The following is a 21,380-nucleotide window of genomic DNA, read 5'->3' as shown; positions in this document are numbered from 1 at the left end:
ATCCCATGAAGGATCCCAAGGGTCCCAGGGGTCCCAAGGGGGGGTCGCACCAAATAAAGTAGCGATGCCGGACGGCGGTGGGGGCAATATGGAGGACCCAGGAGTTGGGAATACACTGGAGGCTCTGGTAAAGTCAATAACTGCAATGAGGGAGGAAATCCGTGCTGATTTTGTAGTTTCTAAGATAAATCAGAACGAAATCAGAGCATCCTGTGAGATGCTGGATCAAAAGGTGGATGGCTTATGCGCAAGGACAGAGGTTTTGGAAGGTTCTGTGGGATCACTGACATCCAATCTTGAGATAGCCAGATCTAAAATCCAAGCGCTGCAAAGGGATGGGGAAAGTATGCGAGAGCGAGTTGAAAGTTTGGAAAATTATTCCCGGAGAAATAATTTGCGACTTTTAAAGATCCCGGAAGGAAAAGAGGGCACAAATCTTAAAAGCTTTGTAATCAAGATCCTAAAAGACTCTCTTAATTTGGAGGAGTCAGCTGAGGAGCTAGACAAAAACATCCAGCGAATCCATCGTGACCCATTCCGTTTAAAGCCAGGGAGAGACAAACCCAGAAAGGTTTTGATTAACTTCCAGACGTTCTCACTTAAAGATAAGATCTTGAACCTCGCACTGAAAGCCAGATCATTACAGGGCCCGGACTTCTCTTTTGAGGTGCGGTCAGACCTATCTAAGACCACTCTTGATAGGCAATGGGATTTGGGGCAGCGCATGGAAAAATTCAGAGCGTTAGGTGCCACTGTTCAGATGAGGTTCCCAGCCTTTTTGCGTATTATGTATAATAATAAAATGCATAATATCCGTTCACCCTTGGAAGCAGATGAGTTATTAGTATCTATTAGAGACCATGCCCAGGCTCAGAGTAAAAGATAGCGGGTTATGTGGGTCCGAACAGGCTAATTGCCAATATAAAATTATGGCTGGTCTATACTAGTTCAGTCATAGAATCTCTAGCCCAGAATTAAAATGGGTAAACACATGGTAGGGGGGCGGAGGGGGAAAAAAAAGGGGAGTAGGAAAGAAAGATAGAAATGTATATAGTATATGATAGATACACCTGCATTTACAAAAAATATAAAAAGAAAGTTTCTTTACTTCTCTTACTTTACTTTGGCGCAAGAGGGGGTGTAGGGGAAACACAACTTAAACTAAAACCTAATAATGTATGTATGTGTGTATGTATATATATATATATGTGTGTATATATATATATATATATATATATATATATATATATATATATATATATATATATATATATACAAACATATATTTATGAATCCGTGTATAAACAAAGGTGTAGGTAAAGAGGAGAGTTAATAATAATAATAGTAAGAATAATCCACGCTCTAAATTCCCTGCACCTTATAAGGGTCCTATCCCACCACAATTTAAGTTCCCCCTTAATATCCATACTGGTTTGGTGTCTGTTGACAGACTATACTAGCAGGGTGGAGGTAAGGCTGGAGAGCTGTTGTGGGTGTAAATCTGGCCATCCACCAGGTCAGAGTAAGTAGGGGACGGTTTTCCCGGGGAGGGTGGGAGCAGGGGGGGAGGGGAAAAAAAGCAAAAAATCCTCATAGGTCTGCCTCTTATTTTACAGGATGTTTATCTCTGATATCTGTCCAACATCAGAAGCGTAAACGGCCAATCTTAGGATTCCCGCAGGAGCTGTTAGGGAAGGTTGATGTGAGGGGGGTAGTGGTGGCACCATGACAGTCCTCCACTATATTTCTTGGAATGTTAACGGTTTGCGAGTGAGAAGAAGGCGGGAACGCATAATGCAGTATTTGAGGGACTCCCCTGCGCAGATCATTGCCATTCAGGAATCACATCTTCTCAAAATAGTGGCAATAGAGATACTCAAAAAACAGAGATGGGTTGACAAATTCTGTTCAACTGATCATAATGCTAATATTAGGGGGGTTATATTTATTTTTAAGAAAGCTGCTAAAGCCCAAATCTTGGAGCTTATAGAGGACCACACAGGGAGATGGCTGATATTGAGAGTTCAGTTGGTGGGTCAACGCTACACGTTGGTGGGCTACTATGGCCCAAACTCAGATGATCCATTACATATGGACGCCATTAGGAATCACCTGTTACTTTTTCAGGATCCGGTGATTTGGATGGGCGACTTTAATATCGTGCTGAATTCTAAGCTAGATAAATCGGCAAATTCGAGGGCCTGTAGTTCACCAAAGTCTAGGCGAACTCTTATAGCAATCATGACTCAGCTAGGCCTGGCGGACCTATGGCGGGAAAGAGCAGGCAGTAAAATGGGGGATTCCTATCGGAATAGTCGTTTCAAGCATGTATCTAGAATCGACTACGCTTTGTTTACTTACAACTTGAAAGACACCTTAATAGCGATAGAATATCTCCCGTCTCACCTGTAAGACCATTCGGCTCTTGTTTTCTCACTTAGAACCGACAGTAGAGGGAACATCCATCTTGGTCCTTTGACCGGACACTCCTACTTGAGGAAGGTGAAGTGAATTTCCTGGCCGCAGAAACAACAGCTTTTTTTTTTATTAATCTTGAGTCCTCCTCTTCAGCAATGGTCTGGGAGACCTTTAAGGCCTTTATAAGGGGGTGTATAACAAGTAGGTCCTCATATCGGAGTAAAAAATATAAAGATATGATAGCCAGTTTGGAACAGGAAATGAAGAGCATTGAGTTCAATCTAGGTCAGTCTCTAGGTTCTCTTGAGGAGCAGTCCAAATTGGCTGAGTTAAAGCTCCAATTAGAAAACATCTTACAAGAGAGGGTTAATAAAAGATGGAAAGCAAGTAAGATCTCCCATTTTGAGTTCGGAGAGGCCGCGGGTAGAGTATTGGCGTGGAAAATAAAATCTGACCAAGCTCTGAAACATATCAGAGAAATCAAGGTGGAGGGGGAGGCGGCACCAAGGACATCTAATCAGGAGATACGTAAAGCCTTTTATGAATTCTTTGAGGCAATCTACAGGGAAGAGTTACCAGACGGCACGAAACACGTGGCTAGAAGGAATATTGCTCCCAACCCTATCAACAACACAGAGTAATAGTTTAGAGACTGCAATAACGGAGTAGAAGTAAAGGAAGCAATACGGCAGGTAAAAAAAGGGAAAGCATCTGGCCCAGACGGTCTTCCTGGGGAGATTTATAAAGTCTTGGGGGGAGAACATCGTCCAAGTATTGACGACCCTTTTTAACGGTATCCTTAGGGAAGGAAAGCTACCGCCAAAATCGTGGGGTGAGGCCACAATTGTTCTCATTCCCAAACCAGGGAAGGATGTATCAGATTGTGGGTCTTACAGACCAATATCGTTGCTGAACAGCGACTATAAGATCTTTGCCGCCATACTGTCAGCAAGACTGGGAAACGTAATAGGCACCATTATACATCATGACCAGAAAGGTTTTATTAAGGGGCGCCATCTTTCAGACCTCACACATGATTTGGTAGGGGCCATAGATATTGCCTCGGCTTTCTCCCTTCCATTGGCCACCTTAACCCTTGACGCAGCAAAGGCCTTTAATAGGGTCAACTGGCCCTATCTAAACGATGTATTAAAAAGGTTTAACTTCGGGAAGGGCTTTCGTAGAACTATTGCTTTGCTTTATGGAGCCCCTTCGGCTAGGCTGCTGATTAATGGGATCTTGACAGAACCCTTTAAGATTACTAGAGGTACGAGGCAGGGCTGTCCGCTCTCTCCCCTCCTTTTCAATTTATATATTGAGCCGTTTGCCCAGGTTTTGCGAGCAGACGAAAATATACCATCATTTAAATTTAAGGAGTGGGAGAGACGGACAGCATTATATGCTGATGATATTTTAATCTTTACCTCGGATCCGGTATTGTCCTTCCCTGCTGTAATCCAAAGGGCAGTAGAGTTCGGTAAGATCTCGGGCTATAGTATCAACTCAAGTAAGACCGAGGTCATGGTGTGGAATATTCCGGATCCACGGTTAGGCATAAACACTACCACCTCTATGCGTTATCTCGGGATCCGTATCACCCAAGACATCGATACCATTGCCCAAACTAACCTAGATCGAGTCTCCAGGGAATGTAAGGGCCTATTGAAATCCTGGACTCACCTGCCACTTCCTATAATGGGTAGGGTGAACTTAATAAAAATGTCTATCCTTCCTAAGTATATATTCATTTTTGGTGCCATTCCTTTGGGGTTTGATGTGAAGATGTTGGACAAGTGTCAGCGAGAGATTAACTCCTTTATTTGGAATTATAAATCCACTAGAATTGCATGGAAGAAGTTGAGGAGGAGAAGGGAGAAGGGGGGTCTCGCCCTACCGGACTTAGTATATTATGCATGGGCCTTTCAGCTGTGCTATTCTAGGATGTTACTAAAAATGCCATCTAATCTTCCAGAAGGGACAATGTATAAAGCCATGTTAACCGGAGAAAATCTACCAGTTGATGGACTTCTATATAAGTTTGGGAGGCAGAAATTTTTCAAGAAAATAAGGCTAAAAATTATACAGTCATGAGCTAAGGTTTGGCTAGCCATTAGAAGAAGATTGGGGCTGTCCTATTACTCCAATTTTGCTCCCATATGGGACTCCCCGGGTTTACCGGAGTGCCTAAGGGACAGCTTATCCTCCCCATTAGAGGAGGCTGGGATTGCTAGATGGGGAGAGCTAATGGTGGACGGATCGATACTACCTTGGGATGAATTATATGAGCGTATAGGTCCAGCATTTCCTAGATTTAAATTCATCCAGCTGGAAAGCTGGGGGAGAGCCCAGCGGTGCAAAGATGCACTCTTCGGGAAATCAAGCTCCCTGGAGCAGCTGCTATTAGAAAGACCTAGGGGTGGCAAGGAGGTGGCCTTCTGGTATTGGCAGCTGCAGGAGGAAACCGATGGGGATTTTACTCTTCCAGATGAACTGTGGGGAGAGGCAACTGGCTTTCAGTGTGAGGAGATATGGCTAAGATCTTTTGCGCTCCTCTATAAAGTGGTGAAGCCATCATGGTTGAGGAGTAACCATTTGTTCACAGCCCATCGGGCATATATAACACCGCTGAGACTTTCCAAATTTCTCCCAGACAAGAAATGTAATAAATGCAATTTATCAGAAGCTTCAGACATTCACATGTTTATGGAATGCCCCAACATCGGCCGGTTCTGGGAGGAAGTGTTGTCTACCTTGAATTCCATCTTGAATACATCATTAGTAATTTCATTGCCACTTATCATCTTTGGCTTAGAGGACAGCATTTCTGGCAAGGCGAGATCTTTTTTGTTCTATGCCATTTTGTTGGCTAGAAGGCAGATTTGCATACGGTGGGTGGAGAAAACTGCTCCATTATATTCGGACTGGCTCACGTCTTTATACGAAACATCAAAGGTGGACATGGCTAGAGCTTGCAATAATCGTAACTTGGCCTTTTGGGATCTGTTGATACAGTGGAGATAGTGTTCTGTTTTTTTTCCCCCAGGTCCTCTGATTATGCCATCAACACTCAACACTCCTTGGACCTGGTCTGGCCTCGATACGGTTTTTGGTCCTACAGGTTGAAACATACCTAGATGGAGTCAGCGTAAGATCTTAAAACCCCTCTTCCTTTTGGGACTTCTCTGCCACCAGTAAAACATTTCGGGTTCCGGTACCAGAGATGGGTATCACATCTTGGTTCTCTCTCTTGGTTGGGAACACGTAAGGTGGTTGGCATCTCCTAGGTAAGGGGTACAGCAAATGAGGACAAAAAGAAAAACAACAATCAAGGGAGAAGAGGTACAAGTTCTCACCGACAAAATGACCATCATGTGGCACAGTGACAAACGATGCAGGCTGTGGTCGTGGGTCTTGTCCCATGAGGCCCTGTATCTCTGGAAGTTGTTGACCACTCGGGTCATCTCCATGATCACACAACATCCGTCAGGACCTTTAAAAGCAAGGGTGGATAAACTCAGTCTACGTAGCCCTGTGAATCACGAATGGCAGCTGTATCAAAAGGTAACACAGGGAATCTTCCATCTATGGGGAGATCCTTTGCTCGATGTTTTTGCTACCACAGAAAACTGCCAGTGTCCAAACGTTTGTGATTTGAAGTTCCCAAAGCAGGTCTCTCTCGGAGACCCATTTCACATGGACTGGAACTTGGGACTCCTGTTCACATTCCTGCGTCTCTTTCTCCTGACTAGAAGTCTGAAGAAGATCAAAAATGCGGGGCCCAGATCATCCTGTAGACTCCAGAGTGGGTGAGCAGAGTGTGGTTCCCGGAACTTCTGGCCATGAGCATCTGTCCTCCAATATGGCTGTCCATTTAGGAGGATGTCCTGTTGTAGCAGCAGGGCATGGTCCTGCACCCGAGCCTGCACAACATACACCTCCATTCGGGAACACTAAGTGGCATCTGTTGATGGCTGTGGACCTTCCTCCCAAAGTAGTTGGTGTAATTTTGGCTCCCAGGTGTCCCTTCACCAAAACTCTTTATGTGGAACGTTTTGAAACATTTATTTTATGATGCTCCTCTCACAACATTCAGCCTTCACAGATTCAGTCAGCTGACCTGCTTCTGTTTTGTCTTTCTTTAGCCTCACAAGGCCTTGTTGCTGCAACAGTTAAAGGTTACTTATCACCTCTTTCAGCTTTTTTAAGCCTACCTGATTAGCCATCTCTTTTTTTTTTAAATCACTTGTGATGCATTTCTTGAAAGGGCTGACTCATTTGTTCCCATCAACACCATTTATGATGCTGCAGTGGAACCTGAATTTGGCTCTCACCTTTCTCATGTGAGCCCCATTTGACCTGCTGCACGGTTGTCCCCTTTTTCTCTTGATGTTAAAAATAATATTCCTCAGTGCAATCTCTACATCTCCATGCATGAGCGAGTTACAAGCTGTGTATAGCAGCCGCTTACTAATTTCTACCTGGACGATTTTCTTCTTCGGACGAAAGCTACCTTTCTCCCAAAGGTGGTCACGCCGTTCCAAATAGGACAATCTATTATTCTTCCAGTTTTCTTTGCTCCGCCTCCTCCCTCGAAGAAGGAAGACCGACTCCATCATTTTGACTCAAAGATGGCCCTGAGGTCCTTTATTGATAGTACTATGAAATATTCAGTGCACTATCAGGTCTTTGTGGGCTTTGCTGGGGCGAAAAAGGGTATTGTTTCTAGATTGATTGTTTTTATACATCAAGATCCTTTATGGGCTGGCCAAGAAACAGCCCACAGATGGCTTGTTAACTCATTCCACCAGAGTGAAGGCTGCTACCACTGTGCTGGTGTGTGGTGTTTCAGTCTTGCACATCTGCCAGGCTACTACGTTTATAAAGAACTACTACTTGGATGACCCGGTCCAGTGGGAAGGGCATTTTGCCCGGTGTGTCCTGCAGGATTTAATGTGAGCCACTCCATAGACCAACCACCTAAGGAGGTACTGTTTTGGTTTCTATTCACAAAGTAAGGAATCTGTGGTTAAAAGTATCCATCAGAAAAAAAAGTAATGTATCTTCTATAGCGCTTTTTCTGGTGGCTCAGACTGCAAATTCCTCATCTACCCATCCTTCCCCCATTCTATGGAATAAATATTTATAGTGCAGACTAATAATAATCCAGCCTAAACATTTGCATGCTGATTCTACCTGATTTCGAAGGCTCCGCGCCCAAAGGCATGGACAGAGGTCAGGAAGAAACTGACGTCACTGCAAAGAGGTAGCACAGTTATGGTGGCCGGAATGTCACATACTGGGCAGGACGGCTTGAAGCAGAGCTTCAGGACACCATCTACCGACACACGAGGGAGTTGCTGTGAAAATCTTCAGAATCAAGTCTGGTGCCTGGGGAAATTCACAAGGTGAAGATTCTGCGGTTAGATAGTGTAGTCAACCAAAAGATTGTTACCGAAGGGGCTTCCTTTCGTCCTAAAAAGAAGAGCTAGATTTGTGCAGCTAGGCCCCTCTCATACAGTATGGTGAACCGATCTCATCATCTTGTAGTTACTCCTGATGCGCAAGTAATTATTCATCAGCTACTAAATCTTACAAGTACTGGAGTGGTGCATGCCACGAGATTAATAAAATTTGAGGGGAAATACCGTACACTCATGAAACGTAGTGATTTGATTAGAGGGGGAATGAAACAGGCATGCTAAAGCAGGGATTCTAAGGAAATTGAAACTGGAACCCAGAAGAATTGAGCTTTCCGCCAGTGGAGAGGATCTTACAAGGTAAGAGTGGGTAACTGATGAAATGGTGGAAGTTCATTGAGCACTTTGAATAGTATCTTTGGAGGGTCTTCAGTTTTGAGAATTCTCGTGGACAGTAAGGTGAGCTTTAAGGAGAAAATGGAGAGCATGAAGACGCAGGAGGAAAGGTTTGTTCTATGGCAGTAAACTAAATGGCATGAACAAACCAGGATGAGAGTTAGGATCTTGGATTCCACAATTTGACAGGAGAATCATTTAGCAAGGAAAAGTCTGTGTGTGACGACTTAGTCAATGAACTCTCAAATGGCTTTAGTATAGTTAGTTGTTTCTAACCATAGAATATTTCAACTGCTGCATGTATGCTGTGTGGCAGATCTGCAAACAAATTAAATTGGTTCCTAAATGCACCTAGATTGTGATCACATATTGTACAGTGTGTGAACGTTTTCTGCATCCGATTTCCAAATGTAACATAGTATGTTCACATTTTGTGTACTACTTGTGATGTCAAAAGTAGATTTTGTTGCGTGACTCCCTTTTAGTACTCAAATTATCTTGTCTTTGTTAGACATTTATATTTGGTCCAAACTGTTATTTTCATATTAAAACTGGCCTTTACATTTCACAATATTTTTATGATTCTTACTTTTACAGGCAGTACTAAATCATACCATTCCGGTTCTGTGGATGGTGGTTTGTATTCACCAGCGAAGCAAGAGGGGTTGCTGGTGATGTCCATGCCAATGACGTTGGCATTCTGTTATATGTCGTTAGTTTGGCTAAGAGAATCAATTACACTGAGTGACCTCCTGCGGTAAGAAGAGTTGCATCCAAAAGAAATCAGTGGTCAACAATGTTGGCTATGTTGACAGGGCTCGAACTATGTTATAAATATAAATACCCTGTTATCTATTGGTAATATTAAGAGAATATACTGAGCATTATTTGAGTATACAGTAAAAAAAATGATAAAGCCAAAGAACATGTGAAACTAGCTCTTTCTAATAAAACATTGAAGGAGTCATATTTTAAGTTGTATGCAAATACATGAAAAATAGTTGAAACATAACTCGGGGCAAGTGGGGTTGTTCTTGATATTGTATTGATAGTAGTAATAGCACATCCAGTTAGAATCTCTAACATATTATCTCAGTTGTTACTTCAGAATCATGAGCATATGCAACATTGGTAAGGAAATTTCACATTATTAAATGTGTCATTGAAAATTGTGAAACATTAAACTATGCATTTGTTTATGAAGCATTTACATTTCTCCATGTTTAAGCAGTTTCACCCAACTGGAAAAATATGTATCTATCTTAAGAGAGTAGTGTAACTTCCCATAGACTGCATGTTTCTATGAGGAACCTTACAGATGGTACTAAACTCTATTTCCCTTTCTCAAGCATAACTACATTTCTGATTGAAATTTCCAACCACTGATTCCCCCCTTGTTAGTCTTCCCATGAGCCAGACTGGATCTGGAAACTCTTGTTTCTACATGATTTGCACGCTGGCAGGTGGTGCCATCTGCCTTCTCACAAGTCAGTCACACCATGGACGTGATGACATGAGCCACATATATTGGTGCTACCATGCCCACAGAGTAAGTTGCTCTTTTTCCTCCCCATTTGATGCAGAACCAGACCTCTGCTCCTATCAGTTTGTTTTATATTACCATGCTTTTGGCAGTTTGAAAGAATGTTGCCCCCAAAGGCAAAAGGCCTCAAACAAAGCATGCATTTTGCATACAGATATCGGCAACACATCCACGTGACATTTGTCTGAGGTGTCTTGGCACCAATAATGACCCCAAGTCCTTCAGGAAATTCTACGTTTGCAACGAACACAATGAGGAAGCCGGTAGTTAAACTTTGCGCTGCTGAACTCAAGAAAGGAGGTTGCTCCTGACGCAGGTCACCACAATCGATTAAGTCAGATGAAAGACATCTTGAGGAAAAGGCATAAAAAACAGAAACAAGGTTCTTTGACATCCAGACGTTTCGGGAAGTGATCCTAGAGTCGACATTTGAGGAACTTTACTCCAGCTTTGCCTTCCTCATGGAGGTGATGCTCCCTGTCCCATCGTTAATTACACATTAAATTGCAGCATTTAAGGAGTTCATGCTGCAGATTTTCAACTTTGCTCTTGCTCCCTGTGGCCACTTTCCAATCCCATACACCCATTGGGGCTACTAATTCACCCTCCGTGCTGGCTGACCCTGTGAGAGCTCAGACTGTTCTGCCAGTGGCCTCCTGTGCTGCAGGCCTTGTTGGTTGCAGTTTCATCATCAACACTGTTCCTGATACGTCCACCCAAGATACCAATGCATCGTTGTCGAGAGTTTGCTCCATGTCATATAGCATGACACCATAAAATCATAACCTCTCGTTGAGGACTCTTCACCACCACCGCTCCTCGTCATCAGTGTCAGTTCTTCAGTAGAATGGGAGCCACGTTTTGGTCAGAATCGATTCTATACAGGGCGTCCCACCAATGCAGCATGAAGAGGACAATGAGGTGGCAGATCACTTGCGCCCCTCATGTTATACTAATCTCTACTTTTGGTACAAAATACCAGCTGTCCGGATACCTTGTCTGAATCCACTCTGCTTTGCCATAGTGATTCAGGCGCCTCCGAGTGTTTGGAAGTGGCGCTCTCGACTGAAGAGACTAAGGCTAACATACTGACAGGGATACTTCAACCTGGACCTTCTATTTTGGAGCCTCTGGTATCATTCAATGAGGTCTTGATTGGCTTAATCTTGGCAGCCTGGTTAACTCCCTTTTCAGCTCTAGAGGCAATTGGTAAGTGCTGCAGGCTATCACCTGGGGGCTGGAATTGCTAATCCAATACCTTAAACCTGAGAGCCTTGTGGTGCAAGTCTCAACTTTTAAGGTTTTTTCCAACCACTCTGCCTGATAGGGAGCCTACACTTATTGATATGATGGCAAGAAAGTTTTCTCCTCAGCTTAGCCCCATGATTTTTTAATGCTCTTTTCTTCCAGCTCACTTTTGACAATGTCTTTTGTACATTGGCTGTGAAGTTTCGGACATGCTACCGGAGGACCTTTGTCACTTCTTTGCTCAAACTGTACAGGATGGCCAGTATTTGACTAGGCAGAGCTTGTGCTGTGGCATTGACACCACTGTAGGGTAGGTCGCTTCTCCACTGCTGCAGCGCCTCCTCAGCCTGCCACCAAACTCTGCCTGCCTGCGACCTCGACCCTCCTGCCTGCCGCCTGCTGCTGCCTCATCCACCCGCCTTGCCAGTGTGCCTGTGCCTGCTCCCCGCCTTTTCTTTCTGTACCCCACGTGTGCCTGTAGCCCCTGTAACCCCTCACCCCGCTCCGCTGCTCCCCCGTCTTTCCCGCCGCTGACCCCCCTGCGGCCCCACCCCCCCGTGCCCATTGGCTCGCCTGGCTTCCCGCCTCCCAGCTGACCCCTCCTCCCCCTCCCTCTTATGGAGACCCCGCAGCGACCGCGCCGAAGGCGTGCCAAAGGCAAGCCCGTCTGCACCCGTCCGTGCCTGGAACGCGCCCAGCGCCGGGACCCCTGAGCCTTGACGATGCCAGCCCACCCGACGGACCTACCACACCGCCACCATCCACGCACTCAACGCCGGCCGGAACCCCGCCTGCTACCGAGCTATCCCGAAACGCACCCACGGACCCTTCACCTGCCAAACCTGCAAATTCACCTGCCTCCGAACCTGCACCGCACCCGCCAAGCCAGACACCAGCAACAATCATCTCAAGTGCATCCTGCTCAACACCCGCTCCGTCCACAGACACGCTGTAGAACTCTGGAACCTCCTCGACACAACCTCACCAGACGTCGCCTTCCTCACAGAAACATGGATGAACGCCTCCTCAGCCCCCGACATCGCCATAGCCATCCCGGATGGCTACAAGATCACCCGGAGGGACCGCATCAACCAAACCGGAGGAGGCATCGCCATCATCTACAGAAACACCATCCGCATCACGACCAACTCCGACGACACCCTCACCGCCGCCGAGCACCTTCACTTCCAGATACACACCGACCCCAAGATCACCCTCTGGGGTACTCTCATCTACAGACCCCCGGGACCACGCACCCAATTCAGCAAAGCCATCGCAGACTTCATCAGCCAGCACGCCCTAACCTCCTCAGACTACATCCTCCTAGGGACCTCAACTTCCACCTGGAGAACAACAATGACAGCAACACCGCAGCCCTACTGGACAACCTCACAAACCTCGGACTCAAGCAACTGGTGAACACCCCCACCCACTACGCCGGCCACACGCTAGACCCCATCTTCTCCTCCAGCAAGCACATCTCCTTCAGCCACGCCACGGACTACACTGGACAAACCACAGCTGCGTCCACTTCAATTTCGAAAGAACCACGACCCATCACCATCCGCAACAGGTTCCCCGCAGAAGCTGGAGCAAGATCACCACCGACCAGCTCACCAACTCCCTCAGCCAGAACCCTCCCACCAACACGAAGGACCCCAACGAAGCAGCCCGCAACCTCACTCAGTGGCTCACCAACTGCGCCGATGACCTCTCACCGCTGAAGAACCCTCCCAGCAGACCTGGCAGTAAGAGGGCCTCGTGGTTCACCAACGACCTCATGAACTCCAAGAAAGCCTGCCGCACCCTCGAGAAAGCATGGCGCCACAACCAGACAACAGAAAACATGTCAGCCCTCAAGGATGCCACCCGCAAACACCACCAGCTGATCCGCACCACCAAGAGGACAACATTCAAAGAACGATTGGACAACAGCACCCACAACAGCAAGGAACTCTTCAGCATCGTTAAAGAGCTCTCCAACCCCAGCGCCAGAAACGACATCACACCCTCGCAAGACCTCTGCGACCTACTCGCCTCGTTCTTTCACCGCAAAATCGCCGACATACACAACAGCTTCGACGCACAGTCCACGCACCCAACCACCGAACCAGCGCCCCCCCACCACCCTCCTCTGCACCCCGGTCAGAACCGAAGACACCACCCGCAAGATGAACACCACCCACTCCGGCTCCCCAACCGACCCCTGTCCACACCACATCTTCAACAAAGCAGACACCCTCATCGCACCCCATTTCCAGGACATCATTAACTGCTCCTTCGCATCCGCCACCTTCCCGGAGAGCTGGAAACATGCCGAGCTCAGCGCCCTCCTGAAGAAACCCACCGCGGACCCCACGGACCTCAAGAACTTCCGCCCCATCTCGCTCCTCCCTTTTCCTGCCAAAGTCATCGAGAAGACCGTCAACAAACAACTGTCCGCCTTCCTCGAGACAAACGAATCCCTCGACCCCTCGCAGTTCGGCTTCCGAGCAAACCACAGCACCGAGACCGCCCTCATCGCAGCTACCGACGACATCAGGTCCCTGCTCGACAAAGGGGAAACAGCCGCCCTCATCCTCCTAGACCTTTCTGCAGCCTTCGACACCGTATGCCACCACACCCTAGTACAGCGCCTCAGCAACACCGGAATCCAAGGAACGGCCTTGGAGTGGATCATCTCGTTCCTCGCCGGAAGAGCCCAGAGAGTCCGCCTCCCCCCGTTCCAATCCGCGGCCACCGAAGTCATCTGCGGCGTTCTGCAAGGATCCTCGCTCAGCCCCACCCTCTTCAACGTCTACATGAGCCCCCTTGCAGCCATCGCACGCCAACACAACCTCAACATCATCTCCTACGCTGTCGACACCCAGCTGATACTCTCCCTCACCAACGACCCCACCACCGCCAGAACCAGCCTCCAGGAAGGAATGAAAGACGTTGCGGAATGCATGAAGCTCAGCCGTCTGAAACTCAACTCAGACAAGACGGAAGTCCTCATCCTGGGACCTTCCCCCTCTGCCTGGGACGACTCCTGGTGGCCCCCAGCCCTGGACTCCGCCCCAAAGCCAACGGACCATGCACGCAACCTGGGCTTCATCCTGGACTCCTCGTTCACAATGACCAAACAGTCTACGCCGTCTCGTCATCCTGTTTCAACACCCTGCGCATGCTCCGTAAGATCTTCCGGTGGATCCCCACCGAAACCAGGAAGACGGTCACCCAGGCCCTCGTCACCAGCCGACTGGACTACGGGAACACCCTCTACACGGGAACCACAGCCAAACTCCAGAAAAGACTCCAGCGCATACAGAACGATTCTGCACGACTCATCCTGGACATCCCCCGCCTCGACCACATCTCTGCCCATCTGAGAGACCTGCACTGGCTCCCCGTCAGCAAGAGGATCACGTTCTGGCTCCTCACCCACGCACACAAGGCTCTCCACGACACTTGCCCCAAATACCTCAACAGCCGCCTCACATTCTACTCACCCACCCGCCAGCTTTGATCCGCCAGCCTCGCCCTCGCCTCTGTCCCACAAATCCGCAGAACCACCGCCGGAGGAAGATCCTTCTCCTACCTGGCGGCCAAGACATGGAACTCCCTCCCCACCCACCTTCGGCTGACCCAGGACCATCTCTCCTTCAGGAAGCAACTCAAGACCTGGCTGTTCGAGCAGTAGCGTCTCCTCCTCCTCCCAGCGCCTTGAGAACCTAGCGGGTGAGTAGCGCGCTTTACAAATTTTGTTGATTGATAGATTGATTGCCTGTGCTATAGGATCTACCTTCGTCGTCGGATATAAAATCTTGATGCACTCCACCAGACTTTCTGGAGCCATTTAAGCTTCCTTGATGGAAATGCCATGTGAGGGAGCTAGAGTTTTTGGCTAGAAAGCGGATTCAATCGTACAAGGTTTTAAGAACGGTTAGGCAATGGTGAACTCACTGCATTTCTCTTCCACAGCCTACTAATTTCACCTGCAGTACAGAAATTTGAGTGCTTTGTTATTTTCTGGATACATACCCTGTTGTCAGTGTCCACCTTTGCCGCCAGTTCTGCATCCCGCTTAGACTTTTCAAAACACTAGAGGCAGAGAAGGCACCAAATGACAGGTACAACAGCAGCATCAGTATTCCTCCTCTTCTCCAGGCAAAGCATCAAAACTGCTATTGTTCACTTTTCAGTGGACAACTGTGCCCAGTTGGAGGACAGATTCAGCCTTGCCTACCCGACTTTAAATTGATCATGTGAGTCAATGGGTCCTATAATTGTTGAATATTACTATGCCCTTCCCTTTCTGAATGCCACCTTCTCATCCCCTCACATTGTTAGTGTTATAAATGGGGGTCTCTAGTTGGCAGAGTCAGGTGCCTTTGTCCAAATAGGGACCCTTGCTTCTAGTCAGGGTAAGGGGGATGCACTTCTAAAATAACCCCTGCTCACCCCGCTGGTAGCTTGGCACAAGCAGATAGTCTTACCTCAGAGGCAGTGTGTAAAGCATTTGTGAACACATACAGTGAAAACACTACAAATGGACACCACACCAGTTTAGAAAAATAAGTAATCTTTTTGAAACCAAAACAAGACCAAGCAACAAAAATCCACAATACAGTAGTAAAAATACGATTCTTAAAATGTAGAAACCGCTCATTTCCATGAAAATGTGGGATGTGACACTTATAAATAAAGTACCTTGTTGCGTCGAAAAATACAAGCAAAAAGGGTCACAGGGATGCGTCGATTCCTTACAATCAGGGAAGGTGATGCCTTTGTTCCTTGCTCCGGGGGAGGTGATGCGTCAGTTCCTTACTGCTACGTAGGGGAGGTGATGCATTGGTTCCTTACCGGAGAGGAGGTGATGTGTTGGTTTCTTACTGCGCCCCCCCCCAACGATGCGACAGACTTGAATCTTCGATGCATTGCGTGACGATCCTGTGCGATGCGCCGCTTCTTCTCCAACCGGGCCTGCGTCAGAATCAGTGCGGTGATCTTGGACATTGGAGATTGGTGCACAGGATTCTTCACACAGCACAAACTTCAGCCGCTAGCAGGCGCTGAGTCGATTCTTCGGCGGCAGCGATGCGCCTGAAATATTCTCTCGCACTGCTGCTATGTGTCAGAAACAATCGATGCGTCATTTTCACAATTCTTGCAGTTTCTAGTCCCAAAACAACCTCCAGAGGCCCAGAACACTGGTAGGCGCCTCTCAGCAGGTCAGAACTCCCAGCAAAAGAGTTCAGGGAGACTGGGAGTGAAATCTTTGTAATCCTGAGACTTCAGAACAGGAGGCAAGCTCAATTTCAACCCTTGGAGATCTTCCTCAAGCAGGGGACACAGCAAACAGCAAAGTCCTTCTCCTTTCCTTGAAGACAGTAGCCACTGCAGGCCAAGCCCAGACAGCAAACAGTACATTTTCTCCAGCTCTTCTCCTTAGCAAAGGTTTCTCCTGATTTCCAGAAGTGATCTAAAAGTCTCGGGTCTGGGCCCCTCTTTTTATAATTCAAAATATTTTGTTCTCTGTGGCAGAGCAGCTCTTTGTCCAGCCAAAACCAGTTCTGTCCTCTCTTGTGCAGCTTCCTGGCAGGAGGTGGAGACAGCATTGTGGAAAGCAGACCAGGCCCATTCAGGTGAAAGGCAATCTCCTCCCACCTACTGTAAATGCAGCCTAGGTCTTTTCAACCCAGCCCTCACTCATCCAGAGTCTCTGAATCCACCGCACATCTCCAGCCCCTGTCACTCCAAAGCCAGACAGTCAATACACAACCTGGCAGAGGCACACTGGATGGTTAGGCAAGAAAATACCTACTTTATAAAAGTGGTATTTTCAAACCCAGAATGTTAAAATCACCCTCACTAAAAGATGCATCTTAATATTCTGAGTTCAGGCAAATCAAACGTTATTTTCCTATCTTGTTCTCACGGGCAATTAAGCTTAAAAGATGTTATAAGCAAACTCTCCATTCTTTCCTGTAGGACAGATAGCCTTTCAATAGTGAAAAAAGAAATTGGCAGTATTTCACTATCAGGACATACCACGCACATCAGGGCATGTCCTACCTTTCACATATACGGCACCCTGACCACAGTGGTACGTTGGGCTTACCTTATGGGTGTCTAACAGGTAAGAAAAGTGAAGGTTAGGGCCTGGCAAGGGGGCATTGAATAACACAGAACAAGTGCCATGATGTTGATATGTAGATTTCATTCCGGGACACTGGAATGCTGCGGCATGGGAAGGCCAAATAATGTAGCAGGGTTGACTAAATTATGCAGCACGAAAAGGCAAATTAAGGGGAATAATGCAGCAAGTTTTGTTATAGTATTATTTAATTATTTTCTCATTTTTACACCTGCTAACACTGGATGGGCACAGTTTGCACCTCATTAGTACCAGTTAAACACCCAAATATAGCAATAAGCAACAGAAAGTTGACTGGTCAACCTTTGCCAAGGGCCTTCCACCCCGCAGCAACATGTGTCACTACGATTTTAGTAACTTATGAACCATCTGAGTTAGAAACAATTTTTTTTTGTTAAAATCTGCAGATTATGCAGCAGATGATGGATTATGTGGCAGATACAGAAGCCACACAATCACATAATTCAAGTGCGCTGATTTTAGTGCAGTAAAAACAAGTGAAACAAGATCTAAAATCTGATGTTAATAAACACTAGTTTATAACTTAGATAGGAAACGGAATATCTAAGGCAAAATTAATTCTGAATCCCTTAGTATTTGCAGAGGAAACTGTTTTATTTGTACTTGTATCACCCCAGATGCATTTTCCGGTGGCAGAGTACATTTCCCTTCCTCCTTACGCATCTGCTTGGTTTTGCCTATTCAGGCCTCAGAGCACGCTTTCTGTCTCAGCCTTCACGTGGGTACTTCCTTAAGTCTTCAACAGGGTGTAATCTTCGGATTTTCTGAGGTGTGGGTGTTACTCCACCTCGTAAGTGGTGCTCAAATTTGAGACTTCTGATTAGAACAACGTGCGTCAAAAACAAATACATTCTTTAGGTATTGTAGTAAGCCCGTCATGTATAGCGTTCTCAGTTAGGGCCACACAACTCTGGAATAGCCTTCCTTCTTCTCTAAGAGCCCGTCAAGACAAGCCTCAGTTTAGGAAAGCACTTACAACTTTGCTCTTCTCTGTATAAATGCTCAGATTGTCACTTGGAGGCTAGCACCAGGATACCTTGGAGGTCGCACTTTCATATGAAACAGGAGCTTCCTTGATTTTGGAGATAGTGTCAGTTTTTCCCTTCTTTCTTCTTACAAAATCCCCAAAATAATATATGCAGGGCTTACCTCTATAGTATTCTGAAGTATCTCAAACATAGTCGTTGCCCACCTTATGCCAGAATGGTGTATCATCCTACAGGTCACAAATGCATGTCATCTGCCCAATTTTCTCCACATTTTAGACAGAAAGCATGCATATGTTTCCCACAGTTCGCCAATCTTGCGGGACTCTGGAAGACCCTGTGAAGAGTGAACAAGTGGTGCGGCTTTTGCTGGGAGAAAGCTGTGGTGTCACTGATTTGATATTAACATAGAGAGGATTGCCAAAAACGAACTGGGTACCAGAGAGTGAGCAAACTGAGCATGTGAGTTTTTACATTGATTTTTTTATTGATTCCATTTGGGAACCTGCAAGGCTTTGACCATACAAAAGGAAATCGAGGGCTTGGGGCCAAAAAAGCAAATACTTTAACTACACATTAAAACAGTTTCTACTGTCATCCTTGAATGTAAATGTGTAGAACTAGTAAGCTGTTTATCAGGTGTGTTACCTTTTATTGTGCTACTTATTCTTCTCATCCTGTTAAGAACTCTTTAAAGCATATTGAGTGTTGGTGTACAAGTAAACTGGCTTGTACAAGGTATTTCAAAGATAGTATTGCGTTGCATTGTTTTGTTTTTTCTCTCTCATCCAAGAGAGCAAGGCAAATCCAGTTGTGATGTATCAATCTGGAGACGAAACTACTGGCTATGTCACTCCTTCGAAGTGAGGCCTGTACCTTAGAGTTTCTTCAATGCTGAAGACAGCACTACCTCATTTTAGTTATTGAAAACAAAATGGAGAAAACTAGTGTGACAACCCCAGACTGGTGGTACTCTATTTCGGTGAATTTCCAAACCGAGAAAAACCTTTTTCGTTGGAAAAGGTGGCTAATGCAACATTACTAGAGAAAATGTGGACGAGAACATTAGAAAATAAAACAGATAAGAAAAAGGGGCTGGATAAATGGAGAGGTAGGGCTCGGTAATACAGTTAGGGAATACGTAGGTGTCCATCGGAAGGTACTGGTGTATACTTGGGTGTATGGAGGGTAGATGTACTAGCGTCCAGGTTAAAGCAGACTTATGGTTTGGGCTGCGATGTAGATATTATAGTTTGGGGGTAAAGGGTCTAAGGTATAGAGAGGCCTAGAGGGACTAGGGAATGGGCAGTGGTATGGGTTTTTATAAGTAGGGCTAGCGGTACTGGAGTAAAAACATTCGTAATGGAGAAGCGATAGAAACAATTTGGTTATAAGAAGTGGGATGGAAAGAAGAAAAGAATGTGGGGATCAGAAGGGCTCCCTTCCTTAGAAACAAATAAGAGGATGGACCAGGAAGAGGACAGTGTAGTGTATGGAGATATCCACTCCTGAAACGAGGGTTCTGTTTGATACTGGGGGAAAAAGAACTGGAACTGCAGTGATTTATTTCAACGTGGATGGATGGGTTTGACATCATGAGAATGACATTCATTGGGAGAAAATGACAGAAACGTTTTGTGAATTTCTCCTGGATCACATGCAACTGTTACATCTGCCAATCCACATTGTGACTTTCAGTTCCTTTGGCTGTACTACAGCACACATTATCCTTTGCTTATCAGAAATCTTTATATTGGTGGATTTGGCTTGCTAGCTGTTTTTTTTAAAACTTGTTTTTATTGACATTTTACAATTACAGTAACATAGTGTAGCAAAGATCATTCTCACAGAATACATTGTACTGGTATTGATCTTAGACCGCATGAGTATCTATACAGTTACTCGTCCAGTATCCTGTCACTATGAAGGACTTTCTAGAAAATACAGCTAAATATAACTAGGGGGATAAACTAGGGGGGTACTCATGGGATGTCAGGGACAGATTGTGGATGGAGACGGAAGTCGGCAGGTGCTTTGAAGTTGGAACAGGGTAGGGAATCGCCCCGGGTGAGGGGGGAAACCTGAGGTCGGTCCAAGTGAGTAGGAGTGGCGTGTACGTGAGGTACCATACCTGGAGCTGCTGCCAGCAGGCTCAGAAGGTCTCCTACGGGAGGGGGCTTGCCATTGTGTTATTGGCTCATCCGGGTGACGGGGTGGTGCGAGGCGTGTGACGGATTTCGTCCGGGTTGTCTTGTGTCAGTGGTTGTTTAAATTGATGTAGTAGGAGGGCCCAGTCCATCGATATGGGGTGTTTACGCATTCCCTTCGCCTCTTCCTCTCTCAGCGTTTCTTCCTGCCCATTTCTTCACTCCCCCTACCCATGCGTCGATTGGGTTGCCTGTGGGAACTGCCAATGCATGGCTATGTTTCGTTTTGCTAAAAGGATGGCTAATGAGGCAAACCTAAGGGGTACTTTGTGTTGTTTCTTTCTCTGGAAGATGCCTAGAGCACAGGCGTCCCACGTGTTTAAGAACGAGAGCCCTGTAAGGTTCCTAAGTGACTCGTGTATATGTTGCCAGTATGAATGTAATGTGGGGCAAGTCCAGAACATGTGTTGGAAATCCGCCGCAGGCATTTGACACCTGGGACAGGAGAACTGGGACTCGGGATAAAAACGTTGAAGGCGTGCCGGTGTCAGGTAGGCCCTGTTCAGAATATAGAATTGTATGTTTTTGAAGCGCGCGTTGCGGGACACCTTCTTGGGATATTCGAGGGCTTTCTCCCATTCCTTATCGTGCAGGGAGCGGCCAAGTTCTTCTTCCCAGGCAGCCCTAAGTGTTGCCAGTGGAGTATGTTGGAGTTCCCTAATAGCTTTCTAGAGCCATGTGATGAGGTGTCGACCCACCCCCATGTGTAAGATGGTATGTATAACCGGGTGCGTAGGAGGTTCCCCTGCGGAAAGGTCATGGTGGTGATGATAGTTCGCAAGGAGTTGGCGATGGAGTAAAAATTGGCCCGCGGGGAGATCATGCTCCTCTACCAGTCGCGGAAAGGGTCTGGCTGGCCGTCCTCGAACAGCGACTCCGCCTCAGTGATGCCACAGTCTGTCCATGTACGCAACATATTAGATGTGTAGTAGCCTTCCTGTATGGGCCACCCGGCCAAGGGGAGGAGGAGAGAGTATGGGGCCCGCCCTGACGACATGAGGTGTA

At 46.5% G+C, this 21,380-nt stretch overlaps 1 protein-coding gene across 1 annotated transcript in view; it reads left to right on the top strand.

The window, feature by feature from the left end:
- TAF1B (TATA-box binding protein associated factor, RNA polymerase I subunit B) overlaps nt 1-21,380 on the top strand; it is a 913,471-nt gene that overhangs the window by 234,237 nt on the left and 657,854 nt on the right. The window contains exon 7 of the mRNA XM_078647821.1: nt 8,829-8,988. Coding sequence (XP_078503947.1) covers nt 8,829-8,988 — 160 coding nt within the window. The remainder of the gene's footprint in view (nt 1-8,828; nt 8,989-21,380) is intronic.

Source organism: Lissotriton helveticus, chromosome 6 (genome assembly GCF_964261635.1).
Source record: "Lissotriton helveticus chromosome 6, aLisHel1.1, whole genome shotgun sequence".
Classification (NCBI taxonomy): Eukaryota; Metazoa; Chordata; class Amphibia; order Caudata; family Salamandridae; genus Lissotriton; species Lissotriton helveticus.
The sequence above is the reverse complement of the archived record's forward strand: the minus strand, read 5'-3'. Positions and strand labels throughout refer to the sequence as shown.